The sequence below is a fragment of the Delphinapterus leucas genome, chromosome 4, assembly GCF_059928025.1.
Source record: "Delphinapterus leucas isolate spDelLeu-1000000601 "Yukka" chromosome 4, BTC_Dleu_Yukka2, whole genome shotgun sequence".
Lineage (NCBI taxonomy): Eukaryota > Metazoa > Chordata > Mammalia > Artiodactyla > Monodontidae > Delphinapterus > Delphinapterus leucas.
The window spans coordinates 141,325,540-141,342,435 of record NC_143132.1 but is presented as its reverse complement, the minus strand read 5'-3'; the positions used below and the strand labels follow the sequence as shown (position 1 = coordinate 141,342,435).

At 36.2% G+C, this 16,896-nt stretch overlaps 1 protein-coding gene across 11 annotated transcripts in view; it reads left to right on the top strand.

Annotated features, from left to right (window-relative positions):
* The window catches only part of TBC1D5 (TBC1 domain family member 5), a 536,700-nt gene that overhangs the window by 265,163 nt on the left and 254,641 nt on the right, over positions 1 to 16,896 (top strand). For all 11 annotated transcript variants that reach the window (XM_089911191.1, XM_089911192.1, XM_089911189.1 and 8 more), the window contains one exon: positions 3,231 to 3,300. In XM_089911191.1, the coding sequence (XP_089767317.1) occupies positions 3,231 to 3,300 (70 nt within the window). The remainder of the gene's footprint in view (positions 1 to 3,230; positions 3,301 to 16,896) is intronic.

Below are 16,896 nucleotides of genomic sequence, written 5' to 3'. Positions count from 1 at the left end.
TTAAAGGCCTTTGTGTGAGATTACTTTAAAAATGTATTTTTGCGTGTGTGTGTGTGTGTGTGTGTGCGCGTGTGTTTGTGTGTTTGGGAGAGAGAGAGAGGGAAAGTCTAAAAACAACCTATGTATCCTTGTTACAGTTACAGCTACCTGACAACTTAGTTCAAGAATCAGAACAGCAAATAAAAACATCATATTAAACTCTCTTGCACCCTCTGTTGTTATTTTTGAGGAACACTACATATACTTTCCCATGGCTGTATTGGCATTAGACTTACTAAAATCCTGATAAAATTAATACTTTGTTATACTTACCTCCAAATTAGGTTGATAATAAAGTAGCATTTGTTTTTAATTCTTAGTTGGTCTTTTCTTGTGATACAGATATGTTTTTTTTGTATAACAGCTTAAATGAAAAATGAGCCTTTCTGTTTGTCTTTGATCTCTCCTGGTTACCAGTTTTAAGCCCCTCCAAGTGTTTCACACAAATGAAAATCTCTACCGGATATAGCACACTGTATATACCATTTTCCAGAATTACAAATTCTGTCTGTTCCTTGGTAAACCTTTCAATTGTCAGACAGTTAACTTCCAAAGTAAGAGCCTGGAATCGTCCATACTAAAATTAAGAATTTATAGCTGTAAGGAACAGATGTTTTCATAAACATTTGCTATAATTAATTTCATCTAGAGGATTGAAGGAACAAAGCAGTTTTTCCCACTTCAAAACTTTATAGCCTTTTCCCCATATAGCAAACTCTGAAATCTTTTCTCTAATATTGTTGTGAGAAACAACTGTACTCCTTATTTGGTATGTTTTAGAGAAAGAAAAGCTGTTGTTTTTCCTTATTACAATCCTTTGAGGGTTACATTTAATGTGATATATTCGTTTCCATACAGGTATAAAATGAAGAAAACTTTTGTGATGTATTTTGATGACAAAACTTTGGTGTTTAAAAAACTGAAAATCCCTTAATTCTTTGAAGTATTTTATATTTATTATGATAAATATAAGCAGAGGACAAGAAATATTCCATTGGTGAGATTTTATGTATTTAAGTAATCATAATCTTTAGTTTTAAAGACAAAGAAAGCTTATATTTTAAATGTATGATGTAGTACTTATTCTGTGCTGATTGTGGAACGTTTTACAGGAAATGTCTGCAAGCTGTTAAATAACATGTGTTGTAGGAAATTTTCATTTAGCAAGACAGGGAGAGACTAATTTTCCTTAAATCTTTTTAGTTTATTTATGATAATACCATTAATTTTTTTAAAAAGCAAATGAAGTATGTTGCATGAGTCATCTTACGGTACCCATGTTTTCAAAGAATTAACAGAGTATACTCAACTAGATTGATCTTAAACATTTAAGTGTTTTGGATTATTTTCTTCTATAAAATTTGGCAACATTTTCAAATGCTGTAATCCATTTCAGGGTTTTTGTTTAATGAAAAGAAACCCCCAAAACCGGAAAGTGTATTTTGAAAAAAAGAGTACACTTAAAAGTTCAGTAAGTGAGCTCAGACCAATTCTCGTTCTTCTAAACACTTTGGGTGCAGCTGCAAAGATTTTGAAGAGAACCAACATTTTTGACTAGTCAGTCAGCTATAAAATGTGCAAAGAAAAATAGGTAGCTATCATTAAAGTTACACTTTTGCTTTCAATAACCATTAATGAGCAACATAATCATATATGTATGGTACCTTAAGTGCTATATTCAGTAATTTAAAATAATCTCGCCTCTAAACTGAAAGGTCTGTAACTATTTGACTTAACCAGGACCACTGTGATAATCTCCCGTGGTACTTTAGAATGTTCAAAGTGGAGTGAAAGTATAAATAACAATTGAATAAATCATTTAAATTATTAAGCTTTAAAAGTGAATATAACCTGATGTTTGAAAGTTGCATTATAGGAATTAGGAGTATAAAATGTAATCAGATTCTGGTCTATTTAATTTGTTTCTAAGAATAAATGATATATTTAATAGTAGTATCTATGGTTTCCTAAAAACTATACTTTTAAGTATATACTTTAAATTTTAAGCTAAAATTAATTTTCTTTGAGTAAGAATGTATATTTTATATTATGGCATTGGCAAGCATTTGTTTAAACTTCTTTAGCAAATTTATTCTTATTCTATGATCTCTAAACTGATAGGTATGAATTTGTTCTAATCTGATTTTATGAATATGCTTGAGAGGAATTGTTTTTTTTCCCTAAAAGTTTGATATTACTACATGAGGCAGAAATACCTTTTGATGTTGTTGTTTTTTTATTTTTTTAAACTACTGAACTTTTGCCCACAGTTAAAACATAAAGTTTGGGGAAGACTATTAAGATGTATTAAAAGCTCCTTAGAATGCATTCTTTTTTTTTTTTTTTAACATTTTTATTGGAGTATAACTGCTTTACAATGGTGTGTTAGTTTCTGCTGTATAACAGAGTGAATCAATTATACATATACATATGTCCCCACATCTCTTCCCTCTTGCGTCTCCCTCCCTCCCACCCTCCCTATTCCACCCCTCTAGGTGGTCACAAAGCACCGAGCTGATCTCCCTGTGCTATGTGGCTGCTTCCCCCTAGCTATCTACCTTACGTTTGGTAGTGTATATATGTCCATGCCACTGTCTCACTTCGTCCCAGCTTCCCCTTCCCCCTCCCCGTGTCCTCAAGTCCATTCTCCAGTAGGTCTGCGTCTTTATACAATGCATTCCTGATCACCACCTCTCAGCTTTCTGTTCTCGCTCTCTGCAGACCAGATTCCTAGAGAGTGGAGGACTGGGGGGCCAGGGGGTGAGGTGGGCCGGGGGAGGGTGTTCCATGTCTGCTGTCTGCCTGCTCTCTTTTGACTCTGCCAGTGGACAGGACACTAATAAAAAGTTGCCCTTTGTTTATAAGCATTAGTTTGTGATTAAATGGTGTATAAATTTTGCTTTTGTCTGTGAATCATAAGCAGAAGATGGCTGTATTATACTTCATTTGTTCCTGTTTGCAATTACTTCTGTAGTATTCCTATCCAAGTTAGGAGTGGTGGTGTTAGTCTATATTTTAACATCAAAATGAATTTTTTGTTTAAAGGACTCTGATTACAAAAGACATTTGGGGGAGGGATAAGGGGATATTTGTTGTTTTGACTCAATAACCGCGTGGAGCTGTCACACAGTAGCTTTTCAACTGGAATACTCAAGTTTCATAATCTCAGTATTTTTAATTTTTTTTTCCAGGAGATTCAAATCAAAATGGAAAAAGAACAAGTTCTGCTTTAGACTCTGATGGAACTTTTAATTCCTATAGGTAGGTGATGAATACGTAGACATATAATATTACAAGATACCTAATCTTACAGGGTTCTAAAAAATCTGACAAATGTGAAGAATATTTGTGGTATGCAGTTGTCCTGCAGACTTATTGAGTAATTGAAAATGTAACATTCTTAGTTCTTGAGTAGATGGACTTATTGTAGATATCTGTCGTTATCCTAGAGTAGGATGGTTAGAATGAATGCATATGTAGTATTAAGTTTCAATATAATCCATTTTTGTTTTAGTTTTTCCAGTATATCTCTTACAGTACTAAAGGCTTCCTTTGTTTAAGTTTCCTGCTAATACAGAGTGTACTGCCTGTGAGCATCTCAGAGAGTATAAAATATAATCCGTGGTTACATTAAGTGCTGTTTGTTAACATCCCATTTGGCTCTTCAGCAAACAGGGCAGTTACATCTCAATTAACAATTTTTAAAAAGGATACAGCAATTAAGGAAACATGCATCTTATCTAGTTATTTGTTAATATTCTCTTTATAACTCGAATTTGCTTGAGTAAATGTTTATATATTTTGTATCTTCTTAACAGGGAAACCTAGGAAGAAGAAAGATTAATGTATTTCCAGTAATATTTGAAAATTCATATACTGAACCAAAGTGATGTAAGAACTAGGTTGTTTTCTTTTGGGGAATAAAAAGTAGAGATCGAGTAATAATACATTTTGGCATTATAGGTAGCAATGCAGATTCTTGAAGAAGTACTTTAATTGGAGTACATTGTCCTTAGGGTTAATAAGTTCCGATACTTGTGTGTTGATGCTATAAAATATATGCAAGAACCACTGTACACTTGGAAACTCATTTGAATATTAAGCTATAATTCCTTCTTTTCTATAATAAGTATGGAATTTATGCTGAGAATCTTTATCTTTTTCTTGAACACATATTCTGTATACCTAGCTGGAAATGTGTCATTTGTTTCTTCAGATCCCAGGCAAGCTGTTAACATCTAGAGTAGGGCCTTATATTCAGGAAGCACTTAATAAAACTGTGGTAATTGTGAAAGTTTTTACAGTTTGTTTATGAATTCCAGAAATGAGGTGGTAATTGAGATGCTTGACATCTTTATTTTATACCAGTTGGGGTCTTTATAAATAATCAGTCATTCAAGTGTCACAGATACTACAGAAGGCTTATGTTCCCATGGTGTTCTAGAAGCATATTATAACAGCAGTAAAAGCTCACGTGTTGTCATTATATTTTCTCTGTACCCATCCCACCTTATAAATGTTGGAGTTCTCCAGAACCTTCTTTTAGTGCTGAAGTGTAATATAAAGCTTGGAATTTGACATATTAAATAATAGGTAGAATCCTCTATCTGAACATGTTGATCACACCGAAAAAAAAAAAAAAAAGATGAATAAAAAAGATATTTATTTATGGCCATGCTGCACAGCTTACAGGATTTCAGTTCCCCAACCAGGGATTGAACCTGGGCCACAGCAGTGAAAGTGCAGAATCCTGACCACTAGACCACCAGGGAACTCTCTATAAAAGATATTTAAATAAATATTCATGTTTGTCATGTAACTGAGGAATGCTAAGATGATAATATGTGTGAAATCCATGGTGGGAATATCAGTATTAGATATAAATACAGTTTAAAAAAATCCAAGACAAAAGGAAAATAAAGATGTATTTCAAAGGCAGGAAAACCCATATGTATATATCAACTTCATTGGTGAATTATACTTCATACCTACATTTGTAGTTAGCTAATTATAGTAACTAATGGACAGCAAGTTAAGAGAAATGTGTTAATACGAAGGCACAGTGTTATCTGGTAGTTTATTTTGTTCTTGAGTAGTTTGAAGATTAAAGTATCTTAGTATGATTGAATGATAATTGTACTTTAAAAATAAACTCCTAATGCAACTTTGCACAGTAAATACTAATGTTGTTAACTAATACAGTTTTAATCAATGCCTGTCAGTGTTGTAATGTTAGGATATTAATTTATGGTTGTAAGTAAAAAGGCAAGATAAAAAACTCAGGTAGTACAGTGTACAAAAATGAGCTTTTAATAGTTGGCAGGCCAGTGCTGTTATTAAATAGTAGTATAGTATTTAAGGTGTGAAATGAATATTTTGCTACTGAGTAGGCAATAGCTCTTACAATATAATGAGCTTACTTGTGAATTTGACACTTGTGTTAAATGCAGAATTCATAGAAGCACAGCTCTAGGGTATATTTTCACATCAGGTTAACTGATAAAACCTAGGAATTGTTGCAGAATCACACTAAAATGGCAACAGAATTGTCAATAAAATTTACTTTTGAAAATGAAAATTATTTTTCCATTACTATCGGAGCTCTTTTAAAGCAAGTAGAAATAGGTTATTAGAAAAATGGGAATGTTCCAACCGTCAAATATCTTTAGCCTAACAAGTCTACCTTTGTGTTTTAAACCACCTCAGAAATCCTGACCTTTCTTCGCAGATAATTCTGGCTGTCAACCTAGTACTAGGATACTCAAGCTATATATGCTGTGCCTTGGGATAATGATTAGCTCTAATTTTTTATCTATAGAATGGACATTATAATGTCTGGCCTGCTTCCTTCTCACAACTGTTTTAAAGATCGAGATAGGACTGTATAAGATAAAGCCTTTTGAAAATCTAAATGCAAAGCCATGCATTAATATTATTAATTCTTTGTGCTTACCTCATGCGAACTGGCAACTTTGCTGCCTTATTGTTCACTTAACCTTCCACGTGTGTACCCTTTTATAGCAGGTGCCAAGGTTTTATTAACTTTCCAATTCGGTCTTGAATTGGCCACCTAAGTCTATATTCTTTCCATTATTTGTTTATATTATTGTGGTCTTAGATGGTCAGTTATAAGAGGTCACAGTCTCTTTTTTTGTTGTTGTTGTTCTGTTTTTTGTTTATTAATAATATCTAAACATAGCGAGGTGGTTCGTATCCTGACTCCAAATGGAGACTTTGGACAAGTCTTCGGCTCAGTTTCCTCACCTTGAATGTGGGGATAATAAAGCACATTTGTTACAAGGAGTTAATGGGCTAATGTTGTGTGGCAGATGCTGAATAAATATTAGCTGATTTTATCTTCCAGTCCATGTCATCCTCATCATTGTCATCATTGTTAATCTTCTGGTACTGTAGAATATTTTTACCGTGCGCTAATGTAGAGACACCAAAAGGAAGATTTAAAAACAAAATGTCTTACAGGAAAGTAACTTTTGTTTTTTAGCAGAAAGGAGGCTAAGAACAAGCTTAACCTGAGGCTTGATACTCTGTCTCTGCTGTATATTCCAGGTTGCCTTTGTGTAACACATTTGTACACATAGTAGAGATAAGAAGAAGATGTTTTATTATGAGTATAAATTCAGAGGTGGATTTTTGGAATTTTGACAAAGTTTGAAATTTACAATCAATGGACCGTATCTATAGCTTTATGTGCCTAAGGCTCATAGATTTGTTTTCCAGAGGCTAGGAGGTTTCACTTTGGATTTGTCTCTTGTGGTTTGCTTCTTTGATTCAGATAGAGTATAGCTGCATTTAACTCCTAAGGCACCAGTATGATGATTATATGGTGCCTGGGTAATAGCTAGATCTTGTTTTGGAAGTTTCTGTTAAAATTTAATTGTTTTTCTCCCAGCTAATTTGCAGGTGATGTGGTAAAATGGAAAGATTAGAAGAATCTTAGATATTAGAAGATATTACTGGTTTATGCAGTATACCTTGTGCTTTTTGAAGACTAGTGTTAATGTTTTCTGTTAGATTAAATGAGCTTTCTCTGTTTCTTATTTCACCATTAAAACTGAGACCCTTTCAAACTGAGGGTATGAGAGCAGAGTAGTTTGCCGATGAACAGTTTGCAGTAGATGTTTAACTTAGTGACTGTAGCACAGGGCCACATGGTAGGAGCGTTCTCTCCCCATCCCCCCTCCTCTTCCCAAGGGCAGCTGACCTTCTCCTCTCCAAAGAGGCGAGCCCCTTGCCAGCACATATGACTACAGACTATTACATTAATCTGTTTAGCTGTAGTACCAGCTGCTTGCATGTTTTTAATTATCTTATTAGATGGTATAACAGTGACCTATGAAATAAATTGAAGGTGAGCATTTAAAATTTTTCCCTTTTTTACCCTATGTTTTTAAATATCTTGATTGATCAAATTATGATATTCTGCAAAAATTCATTGGAAGTCTGTATGGTTTTTTGAGTCACTGTAAAGCTTTTAAAAGTATAATGTTATAATTACCGGTATAAAAATAACTTCATTTTTGAAAGAGTTAGGCTGTGTTTATGTAGCCACAAATTCATGTTAAAATCTGTTGTTTTAAGAGTCAATTTAGAGAAAACTCAGACCAGTTATTTTGAGTTTCTCTGGGAAACGCAAAATATTGCTTAAATTTCAGACAACATCTTGGCATTGTATAAATGGCATAGGATGGAATATAAATAATTTTAGATTATTTTAAAATAATTTTGTCTATTTAACTCTGATTTTCTAGATTCTGTGTATTCAGTGGTAAATCATCTTAGCTGACCCTAATTATTTTTACAATTTAATTTCACATGGTACCTTTTTTTTTTTTTTTTTTTTTTTTTTTTGCGGTACGCGGGCCTCTCACTGTTGCCGCCTCTCCCGTTGCAGAGCACAGGCTCCCGACGCGCAGGCTCAGCGACCATGGCTCACGGGCCCAGCCGCTCCGCGGCATGTGGGATCTTCCCGGACCGGGGCACGAACTCGTGTCCCCTGCATCGGCAGGCGGACTCTCAGCCACTGCGCCGCCAGGGAAGCCCACGTGGTACCATTTTTGAGTGTATTTTCCCAAGCTGTACCATTAGTAAAAATGTATTATCTTCTGGATTTTGACAATTGGATAATTTTCAAATAATACCTTAAATGAAATGCTGACTCCAAGAGACAGTTCAAAATAATATCAACCAGTGATTGTCCAGTTATGAGTCATAGCCAATCAACAAAACTTGTAATGATTTAGTCAGAAACCCTGATGTTGAATTTAAAAAAAAGGTAGTTGGATGCAAAAAAGAATTGCAAAATACTTATGTGTGTCTTTTGAATTAGCAAATCCTACAGCTGGCATAACAGGGTGACTTGAGCCTTGAAAAATGTGTAGTCCTTGAATAAGGACTATAGACTACACACTGTTTGTTTTTTTAACTAAGAAATATTCATTCTTTTTGGCTTCATAGTTTTTTCCCTCTAAAGAAAGACCAAGTTTCATATTTCAAAAGAACTTTTGTTGAAGAAATAAGGGAAAAATTTCCCCTTTATATATTTTATTTTCATTTTAAGGAAAGAAAATAAAAAGCCACTTGGCACTACAGTACTGATGGCATTATTTCTTGATATATATATATATATATATATATATACGTATATATATATATATATATATATATATATATTAACGTCTTTATTGGAGTATAATTGCCTTACAATGGTGTGTTAGTTTCTGCTTTATAACAAAGTGAATCAGCTATACGTATACATATATCCCCGTATCTCCTCCCTCTTGCATCTCCCTCCCACCTTCCCTATCCCACCCCTCCTCTAGGTGGTCACAAAGCACCGAGCTGATCTCCCTGTGCTATGCGGCTGCTTCCCACTAGCTATCTGTTTCACATTTGGTAGTGTATATATGTCCATGCCACTCTTTCAGTTCGTCCCAGCTTACCCTTCTCCCTCTCCGTGTCCTCAAGTCCATTCTCTATGTCTGCGTCTTTATTCCTGTCCTGCGCCTAGGTTCATTAGAACCAATTTTTTTTTTTTAGATTCCATATATATGTGTTAGCATATGGTATTTGTTTTTCTCTTATTTCTTGATATTGATCAGAGCTTCCACAGTTGCCTCCCTTTCTCAGTGTGGTGTATTCTGTAGCCCACAGAGTCAAAGGCTGTTTAAGTTGGTTAAAAGTTTAAAAAAAAATTATAGTTGGTTTAGCTTTTTGAATTTAAAAGTTGTCTTTTTCTGAATAAGGAAGAAAACCATTAATTTGAACTTTCTTTAGTCAGTGAAGAAATTTTTAAAATTAGGCTTCAAGTTTTATCACAAAGACGTTTATGTATCCTATTTACATGTAATTAATAATTTGGGAGGATGTGGGAAATATCCTTACATCATTTACATTTATTGTTGGTATAGTACCTTCCTCCTCACCCCCATTTGTATGTAAGAGGGTCATATGTCTCTTGAAATGACAATGAAGCAGTGATTCAAAATATTAGAGATAATAGGGCAAAAGCATACTTTGGATTTAAAATTAGAAATCTAGGTTCTGGTTATGCTCTTAGAATGATATAAATTTGTTAATCTGTTATTTTTAGGAATACGGATTTATAGAAACAATTTAATTATTGAAAGTTATACTGTATTAGTTTGTTTGGGCTGCTATAACAAATTACCAGAGACTAGGTAGCTTATAAACAACAGAAATTTATTTCTCACAATTTAGAGGCTGGGAAGTTCAAGATTAAGATGCTGGTAGATTTGGTGTTTGATGGTGCCCACTTCCGGGTTCACAGATGGAGTCTTTTCACTGTGTTCTCACTTGGCTGTAGGGGCAGGAAAGATCTCTGGGAGCCTCTTTTGTAAAGGCACTAATTTCATTCATTAGGGCTCAGCCCTGATGACTTACTCACCTCCGAAAGGCCCCACCCCCAAACACTGTCACATTGGGTGTCAGGATTCAGAACATGAATCTGTGGGGGCCACATTCAGTCCATAACACATACTAAAGATAATCAAGACCAAACTGAATTCCCCATCCCACTCCTTCTCCACCCACTCATCTTAAGTTCCTGAGGCCTTGCCTTTTAAATTATTTTTCCAGGACATAGCTTAGTAAATAGATGAAAGAGGAGGACCTAGAATTAGGGTTTCTTTCCTGATTCTTAGAAAGTTGCTTTCCTCACTTTGATGGGATGCCTGTATTTTGCTGAGAATCTATATAATTATATGACACTGACTCTTTAAGTTCTTAAGAATAAATACATAATTTAGGGAAACAGTTTAGAAAAACTACACAGATAGAAATAAGACAGAATAAAGTTTACATCTTAGCTCCAGCACTTACTGACTGTGTGATCTTAGGCAAGGTAATTAACCTCCCTGATTCCTAATTACTTCATTTGTGAAGCTGGAGTATTAACAGCTCCTATATCACAGAGTTGTAGAGTTGTAGAGTTCTACACAAATGTGTAGAACTGCTGGACCAGTCACCTAACACATAGTGAGTAACAATACTAGTTTCTTTCTTTCCTCTGTCTTTTCTAAAACATCCTTTAAGTTTTAATCAACTTTTTCACCTAACAAAGTTGGCCTTCATCTCAGAAAAGTGTTTTAAATTTACTCATTTTATTTATTTTTGACTGTGTTGGGTCTTCGTTGCTGCGTGTAGGCTTTCTCTAGTTGCAGCGAGCGGGGGCTACTCTTTGTTGCGGGGCACGGGCTCTAGGCATGCGGGCTCAGTAGCTCTGGCGCAAGGGCTTAGTTGCTCCTTGGCATGTGGGATCTTCCTGGACCAGGGATCGAACCCGTGTCCCCTGCCTTGGCAGGCGGATTCTTAACCACTGTGCCACCAGGGAAGTATTTTAAAATTCTATATAGTTTTAAAGTGGCAATAAATTTCTGATGTTTGATTTGATGGACAGTCTATATGTCTCAAAGATATAGTTTAAGGGTGAAATTTACATAGAATATTTTAATAAAATTGGTATTTAATATTTGTCTCTTTTCTATATCAGATTACCTTGCCTTTTGAGGGAAAGTGGCAGTGGTTAATAATCCTATTTTTTCATTTATTATTAATCCAGAGCTTTCAAAAGTGCTTTTGTGACATTTGTTTATATATATAAACATCCATTTCCATTCCGGCGTATGGAAAAACCCAAACGAACTTTTTGGCCAACCCAAATATATATGAAAGTTTGTTGTTGTTCATCATGAGACCTAACGTATCTTCATTCATTCTGCAGATCGTTATTCTGCACCCATTACAGCCCAGCCAGTGTGCTAGACAACGATTAAAACAAAACCCTGCTCTTGGTGCCCTCGTGATCTAGGAGGGGAGACAGACATGGAAGCAACTAGCATACATGAGGACTGGTGTCATCGTGGGGGCATTTCACCAAGAACTAGGGGAATACCAGACGGGCTAGTTAATATTGAGGGTGGGTTGTGGTTGGGAGGAAGGATATGTTTGCTAGACAAAGTAGATGAACAGGAGTTTTCCGTGAGGCGAACAATATGAACAAAGACATTCTTCATTTTCTACTGCAGCAATGCATTCTTTGGGGGTTTGGGGCACTCAGAATGGGTAGATTCGGTTGGCCTTGTACTTGTCAGTGACAAACTCATACAACATGGGTATTTACAAATAACTGTTTCATTGTGGTGACATTGTTACTTTGCAGGAACTGCTATTTTGACACTAGATTTCAGTGTATCATAGATGTTTGATATATCTAAATCAGTGATCAAAATTTTTAAGTGGGAGTTGAAAATGTGAATCTTTAAATTGCACAAAATTACATGAAATAGTTGATAATGTTACAAATGAGAGTGAATATTATGTGCCTAGAAATAAGGGAGAAATCAATAAACCAGCTATGGAATAAAATTAGCCTGGTAATGAGAGAATATTTGAAAATTAAAAAGATGTCCTAGTATCATCTGAACGTATAGACCTAGTTTTCATTCCAGGATTATAGAGGCACTTTTCTGAGATAGATATAGAAGTAGTTTAGTCTGGTTGACATATTCTCAAGGAGTTTCAAAGATTGTATTTCCAGCTACTTGTTCAGATTAGAAAAATAATTTGGATGACATGACCAAGTCTCTGAACCCATCTGAAGCAAAGCAGAATAGTTGCACCCCATCTCTTAACTCTCACTCCAGTTTTTCACATGCTTCTAGATCTTAAAGCTCCCTTGAGTGGTAGAGCCCCACTGTCACTGAATCAGGCACAGAGCTCTGGTAGTTTGGATCTTGTTCGGTTCACAAGAATAAATTTATAATCTCCAGAGTAACGCCTGTCCTTTGCTTGCCCATCCCTCCTCCACAGGCACCACAGGGCCACGCCCAGAGCCTCAGTCTCTCCTTTGTATTCTGACCTCATTTATTCCCACCTGAGAGATCTGGAGTAGGATGGAGGGGGTAGGATAAATAAAGAGAGCCAGAGTGGTCTGTTTGGCATTTTGAACACTGCTTCCACCCCCATTTCTCCTGCTGCCCCTGAGCTGCTGATGGAATCTGCTCCCTAGAGAAGGAGCCCGTTTTCCTGCCTCTGTCTCTCTAGGTACCATTCCTAATTGTAGTATTTTTAAAAGTTCTGTAGAAAAAATGAAAATTTTCTTCCGGGGCTGATTTTCAATCTTATAGTAGCATTCCACGCAACAACTTTACGAAAACATCCTGCTCTCGTTCATTATAAAGGTATCTGTGGTGGTATAATTAATTGTTTTGTGGCATCCATTTGGGAATATCTGAATTATCACGTGTATGAACTAACAGAACAGCAAATAACAAAGTAACGAAAGGTCTTTTATGAAGTCAGGACTAGATTTGGGTTCTTTTGAAGTACATGAACTTTCAAATAACATAAAATTTCAGCAGTGGAGGATATGTCTGCATATTAACAGAGGATTTTTTATGAAGCATAATTTAATTTGGGCAAGGAGGTCGTGAGAAAACCACTCATCTTCCACTGTGATGTGGAGCAGCTGTTTCAAAAAATCGGTGCGAGAAGTACCGCTGCCACTGGTGTTCAGGCCTGCGTGGGAAGCACCGTGTGGGCTGGAACCGGGTCTCCACACCCTGATTCCTCCACTTCAGTGTCTCCAGTGTCTACTGTTGAGAAAAGGGATCTCCCCTCTTTTCTTTGTAGATGCAGTAACATATCAGTTATTTAGAGGTCAAATTTCTAATATCTTCACCCAAGGAGGATGTAATCAGAGAGTTAGAAATGGGGAAAATGTTAAAATAGCCAAAGAGTTTGTTTATTTAGGTAGATTTAGTCACAGGAAAGCCCTTCCGGTTCTTAAAGTGCTTATCTAATTTCTCATTTTTTTTCCTTGAAAAAGGCTAATATAGTTTATGTTATTGAAATGGGCTAGAATGTATGACAGTTCAGAGTTTACTTTGTTGTCTTGGTTTTAAAAAAGAAAAAGTGAGCAAGTGACAGGGGTGGAGATTTAGGATTTCTGAAAGCTAACATATTATTTTACGAATCGATAGCTGATCGCCTGAAAACTATGGTCATGAGAGAAATGCCACTAAAAACAGAATGGAAAACTCCAAAAGCCAAGCAGTGTGGAGTTATTTAATGTAGAAGCAAATAGCCATGCATTCCCCAAATGTATATCACATCTGCAAAAAAACTCCTTTATGTTTTAGAAATGTTTTGGTACTCTCAACATTTTTTTTTTTGTGGTACGCGGGCCTCTCACTGCTGTGGCCTCTCCCGTTACGGAGCATAGGCTCCGGACGTGCAGGCTCAGCGGCCATGGCTCACAGGCCCAGCCGCTCCATGGCATGCGGGATCTTCCCGGACCGGGGCACGAACCCGTGTCCCCTGCATCGGCAGGTGGACTCTCAACCACTGCGCCACCAGGGAAGCCCCTGTCAACATTTTTGAGTTGAGAAAATGGCATACATTGGCCTTTCATCATGCTGGGTAAATTAGGTATTCAAGCATGGATTTTTAAAATCAGTGCATTCTTTCTCTTTTTAAGTATAAATAAGTGATGTTTTCTAGTCACCCAGGGGTTGGGGTATTTCCTTATTTTTCCAGGGGCCCATGTAAAGTTGTTTTCCCAGGTACGTTAGTCTAACAAATTATAAAGTACACATTGACCTTGAATTAAAGTTTATTTGATCACGTGGCCCGTTGATCTTCATTTTAAATTACCATTTCCTGGATCTTTGAGCCAGTCTCTTGCCAAGTATGGTTATAATATGCTCATAGTCCAAATCTCAGTTATGATTCTTTCCAGTATCGATCATTTTTGGTAACTTATAGATGTACCACTGTCATCACTAAAGATCTGCTTTTCTAACTTTTATGTGTGTGAGTGTGTGTGTGTGAGTGAAGAGGGAGGTGGGAGGAAGCAGGAGGCAGAGAGTGGTGATGAAGACAGAAACACAGTGGGAGGCAGGGAGCGAAGAGACGAAAAAGGAAGAAAGAAAACTTTTACATGTATATCTGATTTTACTTACAGTGATTTTTTTTTTTTTTTTTTGCGGTACACGGGCCTCTCACTGTTGTGGCCTCTCCCGTTGCGGCTGTGCTCCGGATGCGCAGGCTCAGCGGCCATGGCTCACGGGCCCAGCCGCTCCGCGGCATGTGGGATCTTCCCGGACCGGGGCACGAACCCGTGTCCCCTGCCTCGGCAGGTGGACTCTCAACCACTGCGCCACCAGGGAAGCCCAGAGTGAATTTTATACTGTGTTAACGTCTCTCATAGAATCATCTTGATTTTTTAACCACTTGTATAGGCTAGCTTTTAATGTATTTCTGTCTTCTTTCCCCAGGGACACTATATGAGTATGTATCATGTGCATATTTATCTTTACATCTCTTGAAACTTTTTAGTTGTTACTTTAAAAGGGAATGTATATATGAATGGTTTATCATCCTAAAACAGTTTCACTGTCCGATATAGGAACCACTAGTGACATGGGGCTAAGTTTAGGTTTAAATTAATTAAAATAGGACAATAAACAACTGTCGTTCAGTTGCACTAGCCATATTTCACCTGTTTAGTAGCCACGTGTGAGTAGTGATTACCATATTGGATGGTCAGATAGAGGACATTTCTGTCATCTTAGGAAGTTCTGTTGCATAGTGCTGGTCATCAAATGAATGATGGATTCAGTTAAAATATAATCCACTTAAACCTTTTTAAGAGAAAGTATTTATTTCAAAAGTACATGTATTTCTATATGTGTTATTCCCTACACGTCAACCCAGTCTTGGAAAACATGGTTTAAGAAACAGGATTGACTTTTAATTAGGACATCAGATTTTGGGAAATAAATGCTTTCTTCTAAATGACTAGAAAATAATTTGTTTTCAATTCTGTATTTCCATTGCAGTATTGTTTACATCATAGACTGTGTGGTAAATTCTTTATCATACAGAAAATAAGATATGAAGTCCATGCTGGTTATCACCAATAGCAAGGAAAACAAGGGCGGGACAGGGGGGCCAAGAGGGTGGAGGTGTGCACCGAGGTGTCTTGAAGAAAGGGATTTCCGCTATTTGTTAATTACATAAGAAACATCAGTAAACCATGGAATAGAAAGCATTCATTTCAGACAACTTCGTAGCGATTGTCAGTAACGCCTTTTCTCACCTCATTTCTATATGTTTGATCCTTTGATTAGTAATATGACTTATTATGTGCTTAATTTTTTATAACCTCGTGACACGGCTTTTCTTATTTCTTTTCTGAAAGTACATTTGTTGAGTACTTTTAATATGATCCTGAATTTAGAAAGTCTTAAACACTATATTTTGGAGAAAATAATACATTTTAAAAAAAAGATTATTATATCTGACAGTCCAAAACTGTTGCTAACTCAGTGGTTATCCACCTTGTGAATATTGACGTGGAAGCTCAAGATTTCTCAATTCACAGTTAAATCCAAACTCGAATCAAAACATCATTGCAAATTAATTTTAACACACCACCACACGCTGAACTACCAGTTGCCTTTGTTTCAATGATGCCTCATCACATGAGAACATTTTTCACCTAGAAATATGAAGAAATCCATTTTAGGCTTGTGAGTAATTGTGAGTTGTTTTTGTTTTTATATGTATAAGTAATATGCCCTGATGTTTCATTATGGAGGGAAAAAAAGAAAGCTTTAAATAAAAGTGAGTTTTTAAAAATTCCTGATATAGGAAGCAAAAAAGCCAGTATAGTTTCTAATTGCCTTTTAGAGTCTCTGAGTTCCCTCATTACCTGTGATTTAAGCTAAAAATGAGGTAATTATAGATAACATCAGTGTTTATCTGGTTGATCTTGGCACCTGCAGTCCTAATGTTGTAGCTTACCCAGATCTGGTGCCACACTTTATAGTCTGATGCTGACATACCTAATTTACACTTCTCCTATTTCCTTTGATTTTTAAGTTAGACGTTCCTTGTTCTATTTCGATAGTATTTTAAAAACCACCCCTTTAAAATGGTGTAAAGGCACATACTCTTCTATGTGGAATATTGGAATCATGGTACAGCCCTCTCATTAAGAGAAATCTTTCCCTGATATATTTCTATACAGATTAAAAAATTTACTGTGTCCTTTCTCCCTTTGCATTTGATAAAGCAAATATGATCGTAATTAATATGGCAATCTCCTCACATATCGGCATGCACTTTAGGATTATAAAATTGTATAAACCATTGTGCATCAGATGCAGTTTTCTCACCTGCGGCTCCTCACCTTCAAGTATTCTACCCATCTTGTCTGCCTTAAAGACCACCTTCCTTTGACCTGGCCTTTAGTTCTACCGTTCTACTAGTCTACTGTTCCTTTAGTCACATCTCAAGGACGAGATGACGATG